Here is a 21,717-nt window from a genome sequence, read left to right as displayed (position 1 = left end):
GAGACACGCGCACGCACGCGCGCTCCCTGCGCCAGAGACACGCGCACGCACGCGCGCTCCCTGCGCCAGAGACACGCGCACGCACGCGCGCTCCCTGCGCCAGAGACACGCGCACGCACGCGCGCTCCCTGCGCCAGAGACACGCGCACGCACGCGCGCTCCCTGCGCCAGAGACACGCGCACGCACGCGCGCTCCCTGCGCCAGAGACACGCGCACGCACGCTCCCTGCGCCAGAGACACACGCACACGCTCCCTGCGCCAGAGACACACGCACACGCTCCCTGCGCCAGAGACACGCACACGCACGCACGCTCCCTGCGCCAGAGACACACGCACACGCTCCCTGCGCCAGAGACACACGCACACGCTCCCTGCGCCAGAGACACGCGCACACACGCACACGCTCCCCGCGCCAGAGACACGCACACACACGCACACGCTCCCTGCGCCAGAGACACACGCACACTCGCACACGCTCCCTGCAGCAGAGACAGACACACACACACGCTCCCTGCGCCAGTGACAGACACACACACACACACACACGCTCCCTGCGCCAGTGACAGACACAGACACGCACGCTCCCTGCGCCAGAGACAGACACACACACACACGCTCCCTGCGCCAGTGACAGACACACACACACGCTCCCTGCGCCAGTGACAGACACACACACACACGCTCCCTGCGCCAGAGACAGACACACACACACACACGCTCCCTGCGCCAGAGACAGACACACACACACACACGCTCCCTGCGCCAGAGACAGACACACACACGCGCACGCTCCCTGCGCCAGAGACAGACACACACACACTCCCTGCGCCACACACACACACACGCTCCCTGCGCCAGAGAGCAGACGCGCACGCTTGGGGTGTGTGCGTGTGTTGGGGGGGCTGTGTGTGGGGGGTGTGTGTGCGCGTGCGAGTCCCGTCTTCCGAATTGTGCTCGGTACAGGCAGCGTCGCAGGGAAGTGAAATGGCTAACGCTTTGAATCCAGTACGATTCTCCTTCAGAACTAAAATGAGCAGTAAAATACCTTTTTTTGTGGTGCCGCAGACTCAGGTGAAGGAGGAGTAAGTGGGAACGAGTGTGAGGGTGCCCAGAGGAACAAACAAAGACAGTGATAATGCTGGTATGGTAAGATAGAGATGCAAAATAAGTGCAAATGCTGGCTGTGAAAAGGAGAAAATTGGTCAGCTCTGCTGGCAGCAGAGCCAATAAGACATGGCTGGCTGGGGTGGGTGGTGGTGAGCAGTGTAAGTAAACTAAAGGACAGGGGTCGTATTCTAAAGTTATGCAACTCAATACTGAGTCCTTGAGGCTGTAGACTTTCCTCCAGAAGAAAATGAGGTGCTGTTCCTCCCAGTTCACATTGAACTTCTTTGGAGTACTGTAGCAGGCCAAGGGCAGAAATGTTAGTCAGGTGCTTTATTGAAATGGTAATCAACTGAAAGATCAGGGTCATTCCTACAACAGAGCAGAGGCTTTCTGCTAAACAATCACGCAGTCCGTCTGGTCTCGCTAGTGTCAAGGAGACTGCACTGAGAGCAGGAAATACAGGTTCTGTGGACCTAGGTTCGAATTCAGTAAAAATCTGGAATTAAGATTCTAATATTGACCATGAAACCGTTGTCAATTGTTAGAAAAACCCATCTGGTTTACTTAACGTCTTTTTTTTTAGGGAGGGTAACTGCCGTCCTCGCCTGGTCTGACCTACATATGGCCGCAGGCCCACAGCAATCTGGATGCCCTCATCCCATGAATGAACATTTCAAAAAAAAATGTACAAAGATAAAAGCTACAGATTGTGTTTTCATACCAGAATACTTAAACTAAGTTGCTGGAAACGCCTAGCCGGTCTGGCGGCATCCGTGAAGGAGAAAACTGAGTTAATGATTCGGGTCTGGTGACCGTTCCTCAGAACTGAGCTTTTCCAGCAACTTTTTTTGTGTTCCTGATTAATAAAAACCAAAAGAACTCTGGCTGCTGTCAAACATTCTGGTTCAAAGTTGAAATCCAGATGCTATTTGATATTGCCTCTGACCATATGACAACATGGTAATTTCCTCTTGTGATTCATTTTGGATAACTGTCACCTGACTGATGATGGGAAAAGTCTACTGCAAGCATTATGGGATATTCTTTATTTTTGTTTCCCTGAATTTAGCCTTCCTTCTGTTTTACAAGTGCAATGAGCAGTTCCTTTCAAAATGAAAGGAACTGTATGCATTTGCTATGATTTGAAGACATCAGACTCGAAACAGCAAGGTGAGAGACATTGACAGAAGAGACCAAAATCGGTCTCAGCTAGGTCATGTGACAAGTTTGGCTGCAGCCCCTGTAGAATTTCCATTTAATAAGTGTTCCTATTATGCCAGCTGGAATGCTGTATCACTTTGATATAACTGGAATTTCACATCATCTGATTTTTGACATGTTGTGACTTCATTCTCATTTTTTAAAAATACTCTTGAAATCTCTCCAAGCTGCAACTTTGAGATTCTGAATGTAGTTGTAAAATCATTTGAAGTTTGCTTTTGCGATGCTCTCATTGTTGGGATAAATAGGGTCTGTTCTAAGTTTTGTAGCAATCGGCACATCCAGTGTTCCCTTCAACAGTTGTGAAAATATCGTTGTGCAATTGTCTTAAAAGGGACCGCTATCTTTGACCACGGTAGTGTGCCATAGGTAGAGAGTTGCTACTGCCTGGTGCCATGCCAAATATTCACATTTTTTAAGAAGTGTTCACAGCAGCGCCAACTTACCTGACTTTCAGACCAGAAAATATGATCAGAAAATATGGATCAGATTTCTGTAACGAACAGGAGTTATTGTTTATTTACTACAAGTAATGAGACTATAGCCATGGGTAAGCAGATGTAAGCCATTGATATTAACACTACTATTTAAAACTGTAATCCTTTTACATACTGCTTCTTGTATACACACAAGGAAACTACAATATTGGTGGAGGTAGAAAAACTGAACATTTCGTTGGAGAAAAGGAGGAGGAGAGGGGCCCTAATTGAGGTATACAAGATAATGAGAGGCATAGATAGAGTTGATAGCCAGAGACTATTTCCCAGGGCAGAAATGGCTAACACGAGGGGTCATTGTTTTAAGCTGGTTGGAGGAAAGTATAGAGGGGATGTCAGAGGTGGGTTCTTTACACAAAGAGTTGTGAGAGCATGGAATGCCTTGCCAGCAGCAGTTGTGGAAGCAAGGTCATTGGGGTCATTTAAGAGAGAGACTACTGGACATGCATATGGTCACAGAAATTTGAGGGTGCGTACATGAGGATCAATGGTCAGCACAACATCGTGGGCTGAAGGGCCTGTTCTGTGTTCTATGTTCTAGTTAGTTCAGTGGTTTTTGCTTCCTGGATCCGATGTCAAACTCATTCTTCTCCGGCTGGCCACACCCCATATTGTTCAGATGTCTTTCTGTGGGCACTTCCACTGAATCATAGGGACATACAGCATGGAAACAGATCCTTTGGTCCAGGCCGTCCATGGCGATCAAGCTTCTTCAAACCAAACTAGCCCCATTTGTCTGTGATAATGGGAACTGCTTCTAAACACAATTCAAGTATCAAAAAACAAAATCCATAACTGTGCTACTAACTGGTTTCAACAATACAAGGAGATATGTTGCAAATTTTCATACATCCATCCTTAAGCTGTACCAATTTCCTAGCAACCAGAGACTGTCAAATTCAACCAATCTGGCAAGTTGCTGAATTGTAGATCTGTAATTTAGTTCAATGTTTTAAATGTAAAGTCATTAGATTAAAAAGGATATGGGGCAAAACGTTATGTCACAACTGAAAATCCTCAATCACAAAAGCAGCTAAAATAATCATTTTTGCACAAAATTATCCTCAATATTCTTAAAATCCTCACTTGCACATCACCAATGGAAATTTTCCTAACACTAGATTCATCAAAATCTCTCATACTATAAAGGTTAATTCACAACTGATAAAGAAAAAAAAGGATGAAAAGAAATAAAATAAAAATTGTAAAAAATGACACTGATCAGGTCCAACACATGGTCATGTCTGATTTGTACAGCTTTCTTGCCTTCAATTACAGAACTCCTATCTCTTGAACATGCCCCAACCACTTAGCTTATTCCACAAAACAAAAACTGCTTACAGTCCTCCTCCATTATTTTTTGGTTATCTTGAAATGATGCAAAAGTAGTTTGAGGAGCATATTTAAAGAATAATGTATAATCCAGCACCACCATCCTCTACCTGGGTGAAACTGCTCTTACGTAAGTAAATCACTAAATTTGACTCCTTCAAATACAAACAATTATGTCACCATACTGCACGTTTAATGGAATGTGATGTGCCAAATCAGTTCAAAAGGAGCATTAGTAATAAAGTCTGACAATTAGATGTGAGGAAATTTGGGTCAGTGGTCTAAAGTTTGAATAAAGTTAATCGCTTTCAACAGGCATCGTAAAAGGAAAGCAGGGGCAGAGGGACAGAAAGTATTGGGAAGGGAATTCCAGAGCAAAGTCTTGGTAGTTTAAAATGTAGCCCAAAATAGTGCAGTCTTTAAAATCAGAGTTCAAGAGGCCACAATACGTCAGAAGATTGAGAAGCTGAAGGAAATTACAGGAGAGAAGGAGGCAAACCAATAAAGAGGTCAGAATTTTAACTTTCAGGCATTGCTCAACTAAGCATCAATGTAGGTCAGTAGCAATGGGTGATTGTCAGTTGGTGCAAGTTAGAAAACTAGCAACAGAGATTTGGCTGACCACATGGTAGAGGTCAATCAGAAGCACATTGAATTATTCCAGATTGCAGCTGACAGAGGCATGAGGGGTTCAACAACAGATAAGCTAAACAGAGGCAAAGTCAGGCTATGTCACCAAAAGGTAGAAACATAGTCCTGCAATTCTTTTCTGAAACACACTGAGGGTGTACATGCAAAAGACAGGCTGCAGGCTTTCAAGACAGGACACTGCCTACCAAATAAAGGGCAATTAACTTTGGGAAAGAAATGATGTCTTTTCTAGCTATGCTCATGTAAAATGCAAAACAAAAACCACCAAGGCTGCAACCAGTCTGGTTTCTCTTCAGTCAGTTGCCAGGGAGACAGACCATCACCTTCAGGTCTTTTCAATATTTAGTTCGAAGAGATTTCTACTCATCTCGCATTGTACATCAGTCTGACAATCCGGAGACAGCAAAGAGTTGAAAGAGAAGCAAGATGGTTATGAAACAAAGCAGGAGGTTATCAGTACACATGGGAAAGGACACAGCATTTGGAGGATCTCACCAAGGGTGCCGATAAAAGTTAGAGAGGGGGCCAAGGACAGGTCCTAGGGGGTCACTGGAGGGAACAGAAACCAACATTGATCATTGTCTATTTATGATTAGATGAATCGAAGCCAGGCAAGTGAAGTACAGCATAGACAAGTTGAAGGGGGTAATGGTCAACCACAAAAGATTGCTGACAAAGCGAGAGGTCATATTTTACCTTTATCACAGCTATAAAGAATATAGTTTGTAATATTTATGACATCTGAGAAAACTATTTTGCAAAACCACAATGGCCTAGTGGTATCATTGCCAGACTGTTAATCCAGAGACCCAGATGACGTTCTAGGGACCCAGGTTCGAATCCTGCCATGGCAGATGGTAGAATTTGAATTCAATAAATATCTGACTCTAGTATTCTAATGACCTTGAATCCATTGTCAATTGTTTCAAAAACCCACCAGGTTCACTGGTGTCCTTTAGGGAAGGAGAGCCATCCTTACTTGGTCTGGCCTACATATGACTCCAGACCCACATCAATGTGGTTGATTCTTAACTGCCCTCCGGGCAATTAGGGATGGGAAATAAATGCTGCCTCACCAGCAATGCCCTCATCCTGTGAATGAATAAAGGAAAAAAAAAATCCTTTGCCAGTCCTTTCATGGAAAATTATTGATTCAATTCCAATTCCAGCCTCTTCCTCCACCATTTTCTTCAAAACATTTGATGCAGTTTCCTGCGTTCCACCCAAAAAACGGCAAAGTATCAACTTGGCCTCCAACTTCCACCCCATGGTTCATTTTTCATTCTTCATCCTTCCCTTCCCCGTCCTCTCCATCACCATTTCTGAAAGTAGCTAAATGTTTCCCATCAATTCCTTGGCCAAACTTCCTTATACCCCACATCCTGGAGGAAGTCCACTACATTCTCCTAGATTCTTTTTCTCTGTAATGTCATGCAATGACAATGTCAAATGCTTCACCCATGTTTTACTCATCCTCCCACTGAGGATTTCTCTTTACCATACTTAGCATGGTTTTCAAACCTCGTTCATCCCAGTTCCCTCACTTCATTCTGTACCTTTGCATTCATCACTTCCACTCATTTCCAAAACCACAATAAGGCTCCTCTGACACTGATGTTTCTCCCATTCATTGTGTCTTTTCCATGTTATTCCATCAAACACACAGATTCATAGAATTCCTACAGAGCAGAAGCAGGCCATTCAGCCCATCGCATCCACAGTGACCCTCCAGAGAGCATCCCACCAAAACCCTTTCCCTACCCTATTGCTGTGACCCTGCATTTTCCATGGCCAATCCACCTAATCTGCACATCTCTGGACTGTGGGAAGAAACCGACGCAGACATGGAGAGAATATGCAAACTCCACACAGTTGCCCAAGGCTGGAATCGAACCCAGGTCCCAGGTGCTGTGAGGCTGCAGTGCTAACCACTGAGCCGCCACGCCCATCATTCCAAAGAAACTACTGTTATGTCGTGCTTCGCATCATCCAACGCCCTCTTTTCGTGCTCAGAGTACATTTCCACACAAGCACAGAACATAAAACTGTCTTTTTATTAAAAACATCCTCCTTCTGTTTCCAAAAGAACCCAAACAACCCTTCCTGATGAAACGGTGATATACTGGTTCTTCCTTCAATTTAGTATGCCAGTTTCTGAACTCAAAGCAAATCAGATCCATACACCGGGGAGACAAACCCACATTATGTGCCGACTATGCAGAACATCATCTTGTAGTACACAAATGTGATTTGGAGTCACCTGTTACTTTAATTCCCTGCTCAAACAGCATGAGACCACAGCTCAATTTCTTGTACTGTTCCAAAGAGGCTTATTGTATACTGGAACTATAACGCCACATCTTTTGTTTAGATTTTACAGCTTGCTAGAGTCAAGATCAAGTTTAACAATTTCAGATCAGAACATGTACTTCATGTTCCAAACAGCGAGCGTAGGTGTTGATCCCGCATCATCTTTAGATAAATCATTTGTCTCTTCAGTTGTCCAATTAATATTTCCTGTCACCTTGCACCACCATTCTGCCATTTAATTCCCCCAACTTCCTGCCTGCAACATCTGTAAGGACTTCAACACAAAATGTCAATTGTTTTCCCTCTCTCCCCTGATATTACGAGATCTGGGGAATTTTTCCAGCATCTTCTATTTTATTTTTCACTTCCAGCATCTACATTTTGTGTGTTAAAAGACAACAATTATCTGTAGTTAATCTGAAAAACTCTTCATTGGTCTGTTTCTAGAACTACAAAGATCCAGGGCAAAGAAAAAAAGTTAAATTACTGGTGACGTGAAGGAAGCAGTCGTCTCTTTAGTTCTAACCATCCTAAAAAGTTACAAGAACATCTAACGTAGAAGGAAGCATTATTTAACACATAGCTGTACAAAGGTTTAGGCTAATGTTACATTAATAAGGGTATAGAAGTAAGTACATTAAAAATAATTCAACCTGTCAAGAAGCCCTTTTTTGGCAAACTTTCACTAAACAATACATTCACAAAATAAGCTTTTACTATTTAAATGTCAACTGACGTTTAACAGATCACCCTCAAAACTTTAAATAAACAAAAATAGAATTCATCGTGCTCAAGGGAGCAGAAGAACAGAGGCCAAACTTACCTTCACCTCCTCTCCTAGCATTCCAACATGATCATTCTATTTGTGACAACCTGGTCCATTCTTCAATTACCCCCAACACCTTGGACAAACTGAGGCAATGGCCTAGTGGTATTAATTGCTAGGCTATTAAACCCAAAAATTTAGCTAATGTTTGGGGGACTGAGTTCAAATCACACCATGGCAAATAGGAGAATTTGAACGCAAAAAAGAATCTGGAACTAAGATTAGAATGATAACAATGAACCCATTGCCAATTTTCAGAAAAAACCCACCTTGTTCACTAATGTCCTTTATGGAAGGAATTCTGCCATCCTTACCTGGCCTGCCCACACAGGCCTAATGCAATACAGTTGACTCTTAACTATACTCCAGGCAATTACAAAAGGGCAATAAATGCCAGCCTAACTAGAGATAGCCACATTCCATGAGTCAATAAAAAGAAAGCAGAAATATAATAGCTGCCGGTCCACCCTTTCCAATCATCCCAGACCCCCAACATTCCTTCCAAGCGTAACTACGATTTACTCACAATTCTTTCAACTAAGTATATTGTATCTGCTACTCGGTCTGACCTTCTTGACACAGGGGAACCTAAACACTGCCTGGCTAACTTGCCCACTTAGTACTCAAGTCTGGCCCTGAAATGTCATTTGCTTCTTTTAACTCTCCTGACTTCTATATATCTGACAGTTCCAGAAAGAGCATCTCCTAACTTCCATGCGCCCTGAAACAAAGTATGTGATTCTACCCCCCTACTATGTTGTTTTAGACGTCAGGTTATGCATCAAATGCAATATAACTACAATGACCTACAGCTGCACTTGAATCTCCAGTGGGCTAATTAAACCAGCTGGACAGTTTAGAAGGTTAGTATTCAATTCAAGAAAATAAAATCGATTCCACTTGCTCGATCAAAATTTTTTTAAATTAGCTGTCTTGGAGTGAAATGTGCAGAACATCTTCATTTCAAAACACAATACATTCAGCTTACAGGAAAACCTGGGCGGGTTGCTTAGCTGTGCATCACTTTCATTCTAATATTAGTACAGTAGCAGTCTGATATGGATTCCACTTAGTATGAAAATGCTCTCAAGTATTATACAAGCACTAGCCTGGACAGAGAAACATCGCTGCAGCTAGACACAAACTTTGCTGCTCACTTTGGGAAAATGGGCTTGAAATGCTTCTATTCCAAGGACTCTCTTTAAAGAGCAATTATTGGGTGATTAGGTATTGCTGAAAGGAAGTCTGCTCAAAAAAAATGCTGAATGACAATTAGTCATAAAATTCCAATATAACTAACCTTGTCAGAATAAGACTAAAAATTTGCATGAGAATATATCTTCGCCTTTAAAGAGAAATGATTTGAGTGGCGTTTTCCTCTACAGACTATTCCACTGATGTCATGATTTAATTTTATCCATGTTTTGATAATGCTGAAAGCTAACCACACTCATTGGGAAAAGTGACGCTTTTATTTTTAAAAGCTTAGTTGTTCATGAGGTGTGGGAGTCGCTAGGCTAGGTCAGCATTTATCGTCCATTCCTAACTGCCATAGTGCCAAAGAGAGAAGGTGGCACAGGTGAAAGTCATTATGTACTTTACACCTCCACCCCACCACTACGCACGCACAAAAAAAAACAATTTTTACATTTTGAAGTGTATCAGTGTTTTATTTTAACCATTTCTCCTTTCAGGGGAGTATGAATTTGTCATCGTGCTTACTCAAATTTAAATATCTTGATTTGAGTGTATCAGCCTGATGAACTGGTTGTACTTTGGTATGTGATTCAGCAGGTTGCAGACTTAAATCCACTCAATAATTTATGCATACACCGTTGGGAAAATGCTCCACACAGATGCTCGTTATCCATTGGACTGGAAGTTAAAACCAAGGTTTTGCTCACGTAGTAGGACAAAAATATCCAGGGGCAGAAAAGATTTACAAGGATGTTGCCAGGGTCGAAGGGTTTGGAGCTGTAGGGAGAGGCTGCAAAGAGCAGGGCTATTTTCCCTGGAGCAGGGGCTGAGAGGTGACTTTATAGAAATTTATAAAAATCGTGAGGGGTATAGAGAGGGTGAATAGCCAAGGTCTTTTCCCCAGCGTAGCGGACTCCAAAACTAGAGAGCGTAGGTTCAGGATGAGAGGAGCAAGGTTTGAAAGGGAGCTAAGGGGCAACCTTTTCTAAGCAGGGGGTGGTACATGTATGGAACGAGCAGCCAGAGGTGGCAATGAAGGCTGGTACAATTACAACATTTAAAAGGCATCTGGATGGGTACATAAACAGGAAGGATTTACAGGGCCATAGGCCAAGTGCTGGCAAACAGGACTAGATTTATTTAGGATATCTGGTTGGCATGGACAAGTCAGACCAAAGGGTCTGTTTCCATGCCATACAACTCTATGACTCTGACTGGAACTCGTGATTCAGCTGTACAAAGCCCTGGTCCGTCAACACCTGAAATACTATGAGCAGTTCTGGGCATCATACCTTAGGAGAGATGTATTGGCCTTGCATAGGGTGCAGTGCTGATTTACCCAAACGTTACTTGTTCTCACAGGGTCAAACTACGAAAAAAATTTACAGAACTATGAGTGAATTCCTGGAATTTAGAAGGTAATGGGCGATTTGATCAAAGTTTTCAAGAAATTAAAGAGAAACAAAGTGTCAATAACAATAAATAATTTCAGCTGACTAGAGGAGCCCTGTTATTTTTTGCTGTGTTTACACATGGCACAGGTGCATTGTCAAAAGAACACCACACTGGATCTGACACCCCATGGGCAAGTTGCTGCTCGACGGCCCAACCAAAACGTCAATGGGCAACTATCAATGCAGTGAAAGGCAAGCACCTCTAACCAATAAAATCCAAATTATTTTCAAAGGTTACACAGATCTTCGGTCTTCCAACATTTCTTTAATGTCCGCTATCAAAACAGGTTAGTCACTCTTCGCGTTATTCTTTCTGGGGAAAGTTAGCAGGGACGGATGGCTGCTGTGTTTGCCCAGTAAGCCGAATGCATGCAAGATATTGTTAGATGCTGGAGAAATGTGATGTCTGCTGCCTAGGCCCTTATTTTACCAATTGATTTGTACAGATTTTCCACTATTGCAAGTGGAAACTGTCTTGGATTCACAGTTATTTCTTGCTCACGTGCAATGTGCATGTGTTTTGCACTGTATCCTCAGCGTAGGTTGTTCAAGCACTAACTGTGGGATGCTCATAAGAACTGTAGGTGACATTTATTTTGAAAATGCATAAAAAAAACTATGTACTGTGCCCCTTTCTAAAAGGGCCGTTCCAACAGAATTGTGAAATAATTTCCTCACATAAAAGAAGGGAAAAACACTACTTTGCAAATGTTTGCTGTATTTCTACTTTGAATGACAGGACAATGTACAAAATTTGGTTTCAGTACAGTTCACTGGCAGCTTTATTAACAAAGCAGGTATCAATGAGTTAAGAGTACGGAGCATAATGAATCTTTGAAAACAAAAACAAAAACTTCCCTGGATAATGCAAACCTGAAGTGTGATTAAAAAAAAGTAAAGTGCTGGAAATACTCAGTTAGGAGAGAAATGTTCAGGTCAATGGCCATTTGACGGAACTGGGAGCGTTTAGTACATTTTCAAACAAGGCAGTAATGAGTGGAGTAAACAATAAAAAGGATAGAAGGTGGGAAAGATTAAAATAACAAAACAGATGAAAAATATATCAGGGGTTTCAATCTGAAGTTATGACCTCAACCTGGAGTCAGAAAGATTGTACATCGTTAGCGGTCCGTCGCAGATGAGGAAGACTCTCTTTCATTCTCGGGGTGAGTTCACAGGTGGCAATACAGACCAATGCGGCTTCAGCAGGCTCTGTTAAACTTGGTGCAGGAGATGGTCACAGAAAGACAGTTGATGTGGCACAATGTGCTCCTTTTGCTGTTTTTATCTGGTTTCTGTTTTCTCTCCCACAATAGCAAGTCTCAAGGGGCTCAACGCCTTCCAACATGCTTCTCCACAAATTTGCACAGCTTTGGGCCAATGATTCCCAGATATCTGCAGGAATGCAGCACTTCACCAGCAGTGAGGCCATGAGGGTAGCACTGAAGCCCTTCCTCTGTCCACCTGGGGCTTGCCTGCCATTTCGAAGCTGGGAGTAGAACACCTGCTCGGGGACTCTCATGTCAGTCATGAGGCCAAGGTGTCCAGCCCATCGTAGCTGATCAAAGACGGTCAATGCCGTTTCGCTGGGGATGTTCAAGTGGTCAAGGATGCCCGTGTTGGCACACCTTTCTTCCCAGCGGATTCAGAGAGCTTGCGTGGACAACATTAATGGTACAACTCCAGTGCCTTGGAGGTGTCTGCTGTAGACAGTGCACATCTCAGAGCCATATTGGAGGGATGGGAACCAGGTGTAACCCACTGTAAACCCCGTAAACCACAAGCTCAGTGTCCAATCTGATGTTCTGGTCATCAAACACCCCTTTCCTCAGGCGGCCAAAGGCTGCACTAGCACAGCGGAAGCAATGCTGGATGTCTTCATCAATAGCGGCTTTGGCTGACACGACACTCCTGACGTAAGGCAAGTGGTCAACTTTCTCTAAGGTCTCCCCATGGACGTTGATGATCAGGGGTTCACTCCAGAAAGTCAGGACAGGTTGGTGGAAGACCTTCATTTTGCAGATGAGACCCATGCTCTCGTATGCCTGCGTAAACATGCTGACAATGGTTTACAGTTCATCCTGAAATTGCATACACGCAAGACATATTGCACACATTGACAAGTCAAAAGACAATATGTTGTTCCTTGAGATTACACTGGAATATTGATGACAAAAAATTTGAGTCGGAGTGGAGCAGGCAATCGAAATGGCAGGTGATTAGAAGCTTGCTGTCCTACCTGTGGATTGACCTGAGGTATTCCACAAAACAAACACCCAATCCTGTTTTGGCGTGACTCAAATTAGAAGAGATCACATTGCAAGCAGTGAAAATGTTATACTAGAAAGCACAACTGAATCAGTTTTAACTGGAAGAAGTGTACACGTAGTTCTCCCAAAACATATTAGTTGTGTTCTTGCATGATCCTGAACTATGGAAAATTTCTATAGAGAAAATAAACCGCTATCCCTGTAAAGCGGAAAGCTCCCATTATCTAAACAGTGTCCACTGTTCATTATTCGTGTTACCAATCCACATTAACAAAACACATGTGATAGCAAAACTACGTGTATACGGCCTTGGGTGGCGAGGACAGTGAAGTACAAGTATAGACGCTGCATCTCCGGTTTCCAGAAAAGCTATCTCAAATGGGGGACAGAGTCTTGGGGATGATTGACCAATGGTCCAGGGTGTTACAGAGGAAACAGTCCATAAAGGAATGCTAAAAGGAAATGGAAGGCATTGATATAGGACTGGGGTATCATGTTGGAAATGGCAGGTGACCTATTGCACGCAGAGTTAGTGAAGGGTAAAGTGAAGGAAACGGGAATGCTTTCAAGGTTCTGGGAAAATGGGGATAGGATGAGCAAAATAAAAATGGGCTGAGTCAAGTGCCCTGTCAACTACAGCGAGGGATGAATTCTCAACCGAGGAAACAGATATATCAGAGATGCCAGCGTGCAAGGCACGTGGTGTGTGGAAATGTAGTTAAGGGAGTCAATGGGCTCATTGTGAATTGTTGCCGATTATCTTCATTTCGACAGTTGGGCTGAGAAGTCGAGAAGGACAAGAATCAGAGATGGGCAAGGTGAGGGTGAGAGAAGTGTGGAAATTGAAGGGACTGTTGATTAAATTTTCCAGTTCTGGTCAACAGTAGGAAATGGCACCAACGGTCCATGTGCTAGGATAGGGGACGTGAACAAGGGATATTAAGCAAGTGTGGAATAAAGAATGTCCCAGACATCCCACAAAATAATACAAATATAGCCAGTACCCTTACAGGTTCTCAAAGCAATGCCTTCTATTTGGAGCCATTAAACAATATCTCACATGACTCTGCTCAACATGAGAAATATTCACACAGCTAGAGAAAGATGGTACTGGACTGGGATTGGTTCAATGTAAAACCAGAGAGCTCCTGGCTCAGCAGAGTAAAGGATAGAAATATAGAGAAACTAGACATCGGTAGCAAACAGGAAACAGTGAAACTGCAGAAGTGGCAAAGGGCATCAGAAAGGTCATGACTGAAGGTGGAAACAAGACTAGAAGGGAGGGGAGAAAATAAGTCACAATGAATGGAGTTTTGTGGGAAAAAAAAATAGACAGGAGCATGGAGGGCAGATCTCTAGAGAACAGGACAACAGTGACCATCAAGGGAAGAATGGTTTGGTATTCAGTGTTGATGTCATTACCCAATGGGAAGAGCATCTCTTGCAATAAAATCTGGTCTGATTTAACATTAAATTGCAACAATTTACCCTCAATTTCGGCCGCAGATATCGGTAATGGGTCTGCTACTCCCAGTTACAGTTACTACTTCTCAACATTATCATTAATTTCCCTTGTACTGCCATCCCGTGTTGTTCAATTCTCCTGCCCTCGCCCACCATCGCATACCTTCCATTTTGCACTTTGTCCTCCTCCCTTAAGAAATTACTTCATCTTTACAAAGTGGCCACTCAGATGAAGAATTGCTGACTTAAATGTTAACCTATGTTTCTCCCTCCAGATATGCTGCCCGATTTAAGAGAGTCAGAGATATACAGCATGGAAACAGACCCTTCGGTCCAATTCGTCCCTGAGTCCAAGATAGCTTATATAAATCCAGTCCCAATATCTGTCATCCCATTCACATACCTGACCAAATGCCTTTTAAATGTTGTAACTGTAACAGCCTCCACCACTTCCTCTGGCAGCTCATTCCATACACTCACCAGCCTTTATGTGACAAAGCTGCCCCTTAGATCCCTCAAATCTTTTCTCTCTCACCTGAAACCTATACCCTCTAGTTTTGGATTCCCAACCTTCATAAAATACCCTGTCTGTTTACCCTATCCATGCCCCTCATGATTTTATAAACCTCTATAATATCACCTCTCAGCCTCCAAAGCTCCAGGGAAAATAGCCCCAGCCTATTCAGCTTCTCCCTCTGGCTCAAACCCTCCAACCCTGGCAAACATCCTCATAAATTTTTCTGAACGACTTGCTAAGAACTTCTAGCACTTTCCAAGTAATGTTGATCAAGTCGGGGGTGGAAAGGTGTAGTGCTTTCAGGAATCAACATTTTTTGGAAAAAAACACACATGGAGAAATATGAACATGAAACATGGTTATCATAGCCAGTGGCCCAAGCTCATTAAGACATGTTTAAAGGCCACAATGGCAAACAATGAAATCTGAATTCATGAAAATCTGGCATTAAAAGTTGTTCTAATGTTGGTCACGTAACCTAGGTCATTAAAAAAAAACACCATCTGACGTAAAAACATCCTTCAGGGAAGGCAATCTGCCGTCCTTACAGTGTAACTACCCACTGAAATAGCCAAGCTAGCCATTCAATTATATCAATCCTCTACAAAATCTAAAGACAGACAACCTGGCATCATGCTAGGTATCAAAAGCAGTAATCAGGCCCTGTCAACTTGCACAGTATTACTAGGTTTGTGATAAAATAGGGAATGCTATTCCAAAAACTAGTCAAACGAGACATAAATCATACTCACTCAGACTGATACCTCATAGACAAGATTCCAGACACCAACACTACCATCCCTGGGACAGGATGTACCAAACTGTAGTACAGAAACACCAGAAGTGACAGTATGATGATCTACTGTTACAAGAGAGTTTCCCAAGGAGTCCTCAACTTTGGCTCTAGATCCCATAAAATCTCATAGCATTGAGTGAAAAAAAAGGTTGATAAAAGGATGCCTCCTCATTACTGCAAACTACCTTGAATCAGTATGTTGAACACCATTTGGAGGAAGTACCGAGGTTGGCAAGGGCATAGATCATAGAACATACTCTGGATGAGAGACTGAGAGACAGAGTAGCTCAGAGATAGTAAGAACTGCCAATGCTGGAGTCTGAAATAACACAGCAGGCCAGGCAGGATCGGAGGAGCAGGAAAGCTGACTTTTTTGGGGTCAGGACTCTTCTTCAGAAAAAAATGCTCAGTCAGACTACTACCAAGCGAGCTGGACGCATCCTAGGAGGACATGGCTGCTAGACTGTCTACTGCAGGTGGTTTGGGAACCAGAGGGAAATATCTACTTGACCTCACCCTCAATCCACCTGCCACAGATATATCTGTTCAGAGCAGTGCCTATGAAAGCGACCACTGCATGTTCTTTGTGGAGAACAAGTCTTTTTCCACATCGGAGGCTTCCCTCCATCACGTTGAGTGCCATGGCTTAACCAAATCTAGAAACTCCAAACTAGACATCCAACAGACACTATGGGCCATCAACAGAATTATATTTAATCACAATGTTAACCTCGCTCCTAACAATCAACCAATCTAGCTATCACAATGTAGACAGACAACCAAACCAAATCATCCATTCTACCTCTGTACTCGCAACACAGTCAAATTAAAAAACAAAGATCGCCAAAAGCTACTCCACTGCTTTCTAACCAGACATTGGAATAACCAATTCTAGACTTTACAAAAAAAATTAATTTCAAACCCGGTTTTGTATCTTAAAATAAAAGACAATTTGTTAAATACACATTAAACTCAGTACAAAATTAAATCACAAGGTGATCAAATAAATATTTCTTTTAAACCAAAAACATTTATTTTCAGCTCCGATTCACACAAAAAAGACAGACAAACAAACAAAAACAGATGAGGGATGAAAAAAGGAAAATAAAAACTGACCCGAGTGCTTAAATAGATATCACTTGTGTTGTTTCACAGGCATAACGTGAACTCCTTGGGCGTTTTTCTGGAAAAATGAGTCAGGGTCACTTTTCTCAGTTCACACACAAAAACAGTAATATTTATAACTCAGCTTTCTATACTTTGGGGCTTCCAGAAGCTGACATGTGAGATCAAGCTGGGAGTTTCCAAATCTCCATACTGCATCATCAATAGCCTACAGTTCAAAGAAACAGTTTCAACTCCGGTCCCATCCCGAGGGACCGAACATCTTTTTAGATACCTCAATTACCACTCCACATCAGCCATCTGCCTGAATATAGTGTCTCTTGCAGACTTGCCGGAACCAATTCCCATGTACTGACCTTGTTAACAGCCAACTTTTGTTATCTGTTTAAACACAATGCTCAGATTCACACCTATCAGGCCTTACTTGTTACTGGTTCCTTGGCCACACGGATGTTTTTTTCAGGAGGTGGAAATATTGAATAAAATTGTTATCACACTGAGGGAGGGTCACCGGACCTAAAACGTTTACTCTGTCTTGTCCTTCACAGATGCTGCCAGACCAGCTGAGCTTTTCCAGCAACCTTGTGAAAATACCATTGTGCAAATAAAAATGGAAAGAACTGTGAAAGTTGTAAGTCACGAACAAAAACAGAGTCCCTGCACTTGCACATAATCAGTGTTAAACACACAATACTCCTTCTGGGATTGTTGGGTCTGTCGGAACCCTTTTATCAAAAATCAGCCTGTGATTAACCTCCAGGTCTGGCCTCACAGAACAAAAAAGTGATTGTTTGATCTGTTCTCTTCCTTTTACCACAAAGTGACCCAAAGGAACCAAGTCATTTTTAGTTCAACTCCCAGGTCACAGCTCCAAACCAAAAATTTATAAAAAAAGAACAAAAGTTAAAAATAATGAACATTTTCTAACTCTATTTTCATTATTTTTGTGGTTTAATGCAGAATGCAGGAGGGCATGCCAGAGGTAGCACCAGGCATACCCAAAAGTGAGGTACCAACCTGGTGAAGCTACTCAAAATTACTTGCAGAAGTAAATCACAGCCAAGTGATTCCACCAACAAACGAGATCTCGGCTCTGCAGTCCTGCATTTTCAGATGTGAATGGCGGTGGGAGATTAAACAACCAACAGAAGGTGGGGGATTCCACAAATATCACCATCCTCAATAATGGGAGAGCCCACCACATCAGTGTCAGGGTAGATTGACACATTTGCATCCATCTTCAGGCAAAAAAAGTGTGGACTATCCACCTCAGCCTGCTACTGAGGCGCCCAGCATCACAACTACCAATCTGATTCATTCCATTTGATTTCAAGAAACAACTGAAGGCAGTGGAAATTATCAAGTCTCTGGGCCTGGATAACATCCACATTTTTGCTCCAGAACAAGCTCTGCCTGGGCTGTACTGCGACAGCATACATCTACCCGACAACGTGGGTAATTGCACAGGTTTGTCCTGTGCTCGAAAAGCATGACAAATCCAAACTGGTCAATTATCACCCGATTAGTATAATCAGGATCATTATACACACAGTGCTATCAAGCTGCACCACCCTTTATTTGCTGGTTAGGCCAGCATTCGTTGCCTGTGTCGAATTTCCAAGTGGGCAGTTAAGTCACCCAAGTTATTGAGGGTCTGAAGTTAAATGTAGGCTACAGCAGGATAAGGATGGCAGTTTCCTTCCCTAAAAAGGAATTAGTGAACCAAATGGGGTTTTCCAACAATTAGACTCTTAATTCTAGATCTTTTAGTGAATTCAAATTCATGGTTTGCCGTGGCAGGATCTGAACTCAGGTCCCCAGAATATTACCTGGGTTCTGAATTATCAGGCCGGTGATAATACCAGTAGGCCATCATCTCCGTTAAGTTGTACTTAGCGCAATAGATGCCATTCACAAAACTCGAATCCTGAAGTAATCTCTATCCATGTGCAGCAAGGCCTAGACAACATACAAGCTGCAGCAACTTTCACACTATCTTTCTAATCAATGACCACCTCCACTTGACATTCTATGGTATTACCATCACTGAATCCCCCACTACTGGCACAAATGTTGACCAGAAACTGAACTGGGCACAGATTCTGTGACTCAATTCTGTGGTAACTAACTCACTCACGTTTTCTCAAAAACCGTCCACCATCTACCAGCCATGAGTGTGGCGCGATACTCCCCATTTGTCTGGATGGGTGAAGATCCATAAAACTCAAAAACCTTGGCACAATCCAGCCCATCCACCACTTTCAACTTTCACAAGAAACAGGTCATCTGGCCCCTTGAGTCTGCTCCACCTGCCTTAAAACATGCAACAACGTAGCCTCAACTGCCTCACTGGACAGGGAATTTCACAGATTCACAACCCTCTGGAAGTCCGTCACCCTCTTTACTATTATTGCAGAGTGGCTGCAGCATGTTCCATCAATGCAGAGCAGCACAACACCCAGACCCCTTTAAGAGCACCTTCCAAACATAAATTCAACCCAGGTAGAAGGGCAAGGGCAGCAGATAAATAGGACCACAACCACCCTGCTAGATCCACCACCCCCGCCCATCCCGATTCAAAACTATATCATCCAGTCCAGTTGCTGGATCGAAAACCTAGTACTCACTTTTTATTCTTAAACCCAAAAATTTGATTAATGGGGGGGGGGGGGGAAGGAGAAGGGGAGGAGGGCACTTCCTTTCCAAAAGCACCTTGGGTGGCCCTACACCGAGGGCTGCTAACACCACTGCCTTTCCAGGGTAATTACAGATCAGGATCCATTTCTTTTATTTGTTCAGGGGATGTCTGGTTGATTTCACTGCTCCAGAAAAACTGAAATAAAATACATTCTTCCAAACAAGCTTCGCAGAATTGTTCTGGAGGAAGGGTCACTGGACCCGAAATTCACAGGCGCTGCCAGACCTGCCGAGCTTTTCCAGCAATTTCTGTTTTAGTTCCTGTGTTTGCAGAATTGTTTCAGACTTCAACGCAACATACCTCTGTCAGAATATTTCATGCAATTGCCCTCACAAAATTAATATGTTCAGACTTGTATTTGTTACAGGCCTCCAATTTACACCTTTGAGGCAGGTTACGGAGGCCCAATCCATTCGAGTTCCAACAATTGGAACAAGGGATGGTGGCAATATGCAAGTGGAGTAATCATCACTCAGCATATACATACATCTACAACCAGGATCAATGCACAGAAATGAAAGAAAAACGAGCCTATGCAGTTTTGCTTCTGTCTAACCAAAAATCACTAAAAAATGACCTGTAGAATTATACCCAAATTGTAAGATTAGTTAACTAGATCTAGAAGTCACACTGCAGGCATTAATGATATACAACACAATATCGTTCATTCACCCACAGAATCAGTCATGGTACCATTATCTGGTTCAGTTGACAGGAAGAAAAGAAAATCAGGCTATAAAACAAATAATCTATAAATTTATCTTTAACACATACCCAAGAAAGGAAAATATAGGCAGCATTTAAAAAAATACACGTAACACAGATATGTTTACAAAGATAATATTAAAAACTGCAATGTCAAATCTAGCATTGACAGTAGGAATTAGGGAAGATCGCATGCTTCAGAATTAGACAGATATGCTTCTTGTCCCTTAATTCGTCACCTCAATTGTTTCCACTAGTTCAGGTGTTATATTGTTCCAGTGTTACTTTCCCTTTACAATTCAAAATCAATAGTACAACTAAAGCATATGCCCACCATTGTGCCATACTGAAATTGAGAATGGATGCTCTGAATGCAGAAGCATTAAAATTTAACACACTAAACAGTGAAATTTTAGTATCAATGCCACAATACATAACTGTCATTTACACAGTTGCTACTGTAAGAGGTGCACTGATCTTCTCCAAAAATATACATTTTCTTGAGTGTTCGTTCTTTATTGTACTCGTGAAACAATTTTACAGCTCGTCCCCCCTGAAATAAAACATAGCTCAACACAATTTCCTACATTTAATACATCTTTCAACCAAAAAAAAAGTGCAACTATATATGCATCAGAATATTCACTACAGAAACAGCTACCGGACATCATGGGCAGGTGCTCAAATCTCTGACCAACGCCCCCCCCAAAAAAAAAACTAAATTATAACACCAACAGACTTATAACTCTTTGACACTTCCCAATTTTCACTTATTTCTACCCTTTTGCATAGAGTTAAATTGCGGCATTGCTAAAATGCTGAAACAACCGCATTGCTATTTGCTATCAAAAACTCCAGCTTGTGCTTCCCTCGACCCCACTTCAGTTCTCCTGGCATTTGTAAAGTCGCTTCTCCACAAATGTGAGCGGGGAGGCTCCAAGCATGACCCAGACCCTCCCTCTCCCCACCCCCGCCCCCGCCCCCGCCCTAAGCCGGGTTGTCCCTCCTGGCCGGAGTTTCCCCCAGCCCTGCCCTGCCCCTGGCTGTGATTGGAGCTAACAGACTCACATTTGCTGTATCTCCATTGTGTCCTCCGCCTGTTGCCGACTGCGCTGAGTGAGCTCGGCGCGCTGCACCATTCCACTCAGAGGCGCGTGGGATGCTTCCCCGTGCTCCGCGCGCGTTCCATTGTCTGTGCTGTTGCCCGGGCGGTCACTGAGGCAGCCGCTGCTCCGACTGTCTCAGCCTGACCCTTAGGGGAAACCAGGGAGGCGGCGCCTGCAAACCATCTCCTCCTCCAATACCCCACAATGCTCCTCTCCTCACCTCCTCCTTCCACCCTCCCCCACTCCCCGAAAGCTTCCAGTTGCCTCCCAATTCCAACTTTTTTTATTCCGCTTCGACTGTCAAAAGTGATATTCTCCAGGTATTGCCGTACCAGGAGCTCCCTCTGGGTTGGAGGACCTGGAAGAAGCAGCCCTAATATGGGAATTGTAGAGGACTGTATGGCATTGTATCCAGAGCCTGCCTCCAGGTTACCTTTGGC

At 43.2% G+C, this 21,717-nt stretch overlaps 1 protein-coding gene across 1 annotated transcript in view; it reads right to left on the bottom strand.

Annotated features, from left to right (window-relative positions):
* klhl2 (kelch-like family member 2) overlaps positions 1-21,474 on the bottom strand; it is a 204,751-nt gene extending 183,277 nt beyond the window's left edge. Inside the window, exon 1 of the mRNA XM_059645733.1 lies at positions 21,240-21,474. Coding sequence (XP_059501716.1) covers positions 21,240-21,310 — 71 coding nt within the window. The 5' untranslated portion in view covers positions 21,311-21,474. The remainder of the gene's footprint in view (positions 1-21,239) is intronic.
* Positions 21,475-21,717: the final 243 nt, after the last annotated feature.

The sequence above is a fragment of the Stegostoma tigrinum genome, chromosome 1 (assembly GCF_030684315.1).
Source record: "Stegostoma tigrinum isolate sSteTig4 chromosome 1, sSteTig4.hap1, whole genome shotgun sequence".
In the NCBI taxonomy this organism is placed as follows: Eukaryota; Metazoa; Chordata; class Chondrichthyes; order Orectolobiformes; family Stegostomatidae; genus Stegostoma; species Stegostoma tigrinum.
Note: the sequence above shows the minus strand (reverse complement) of the source record. Positions and strands in the feature narration are given on the sequence as shown.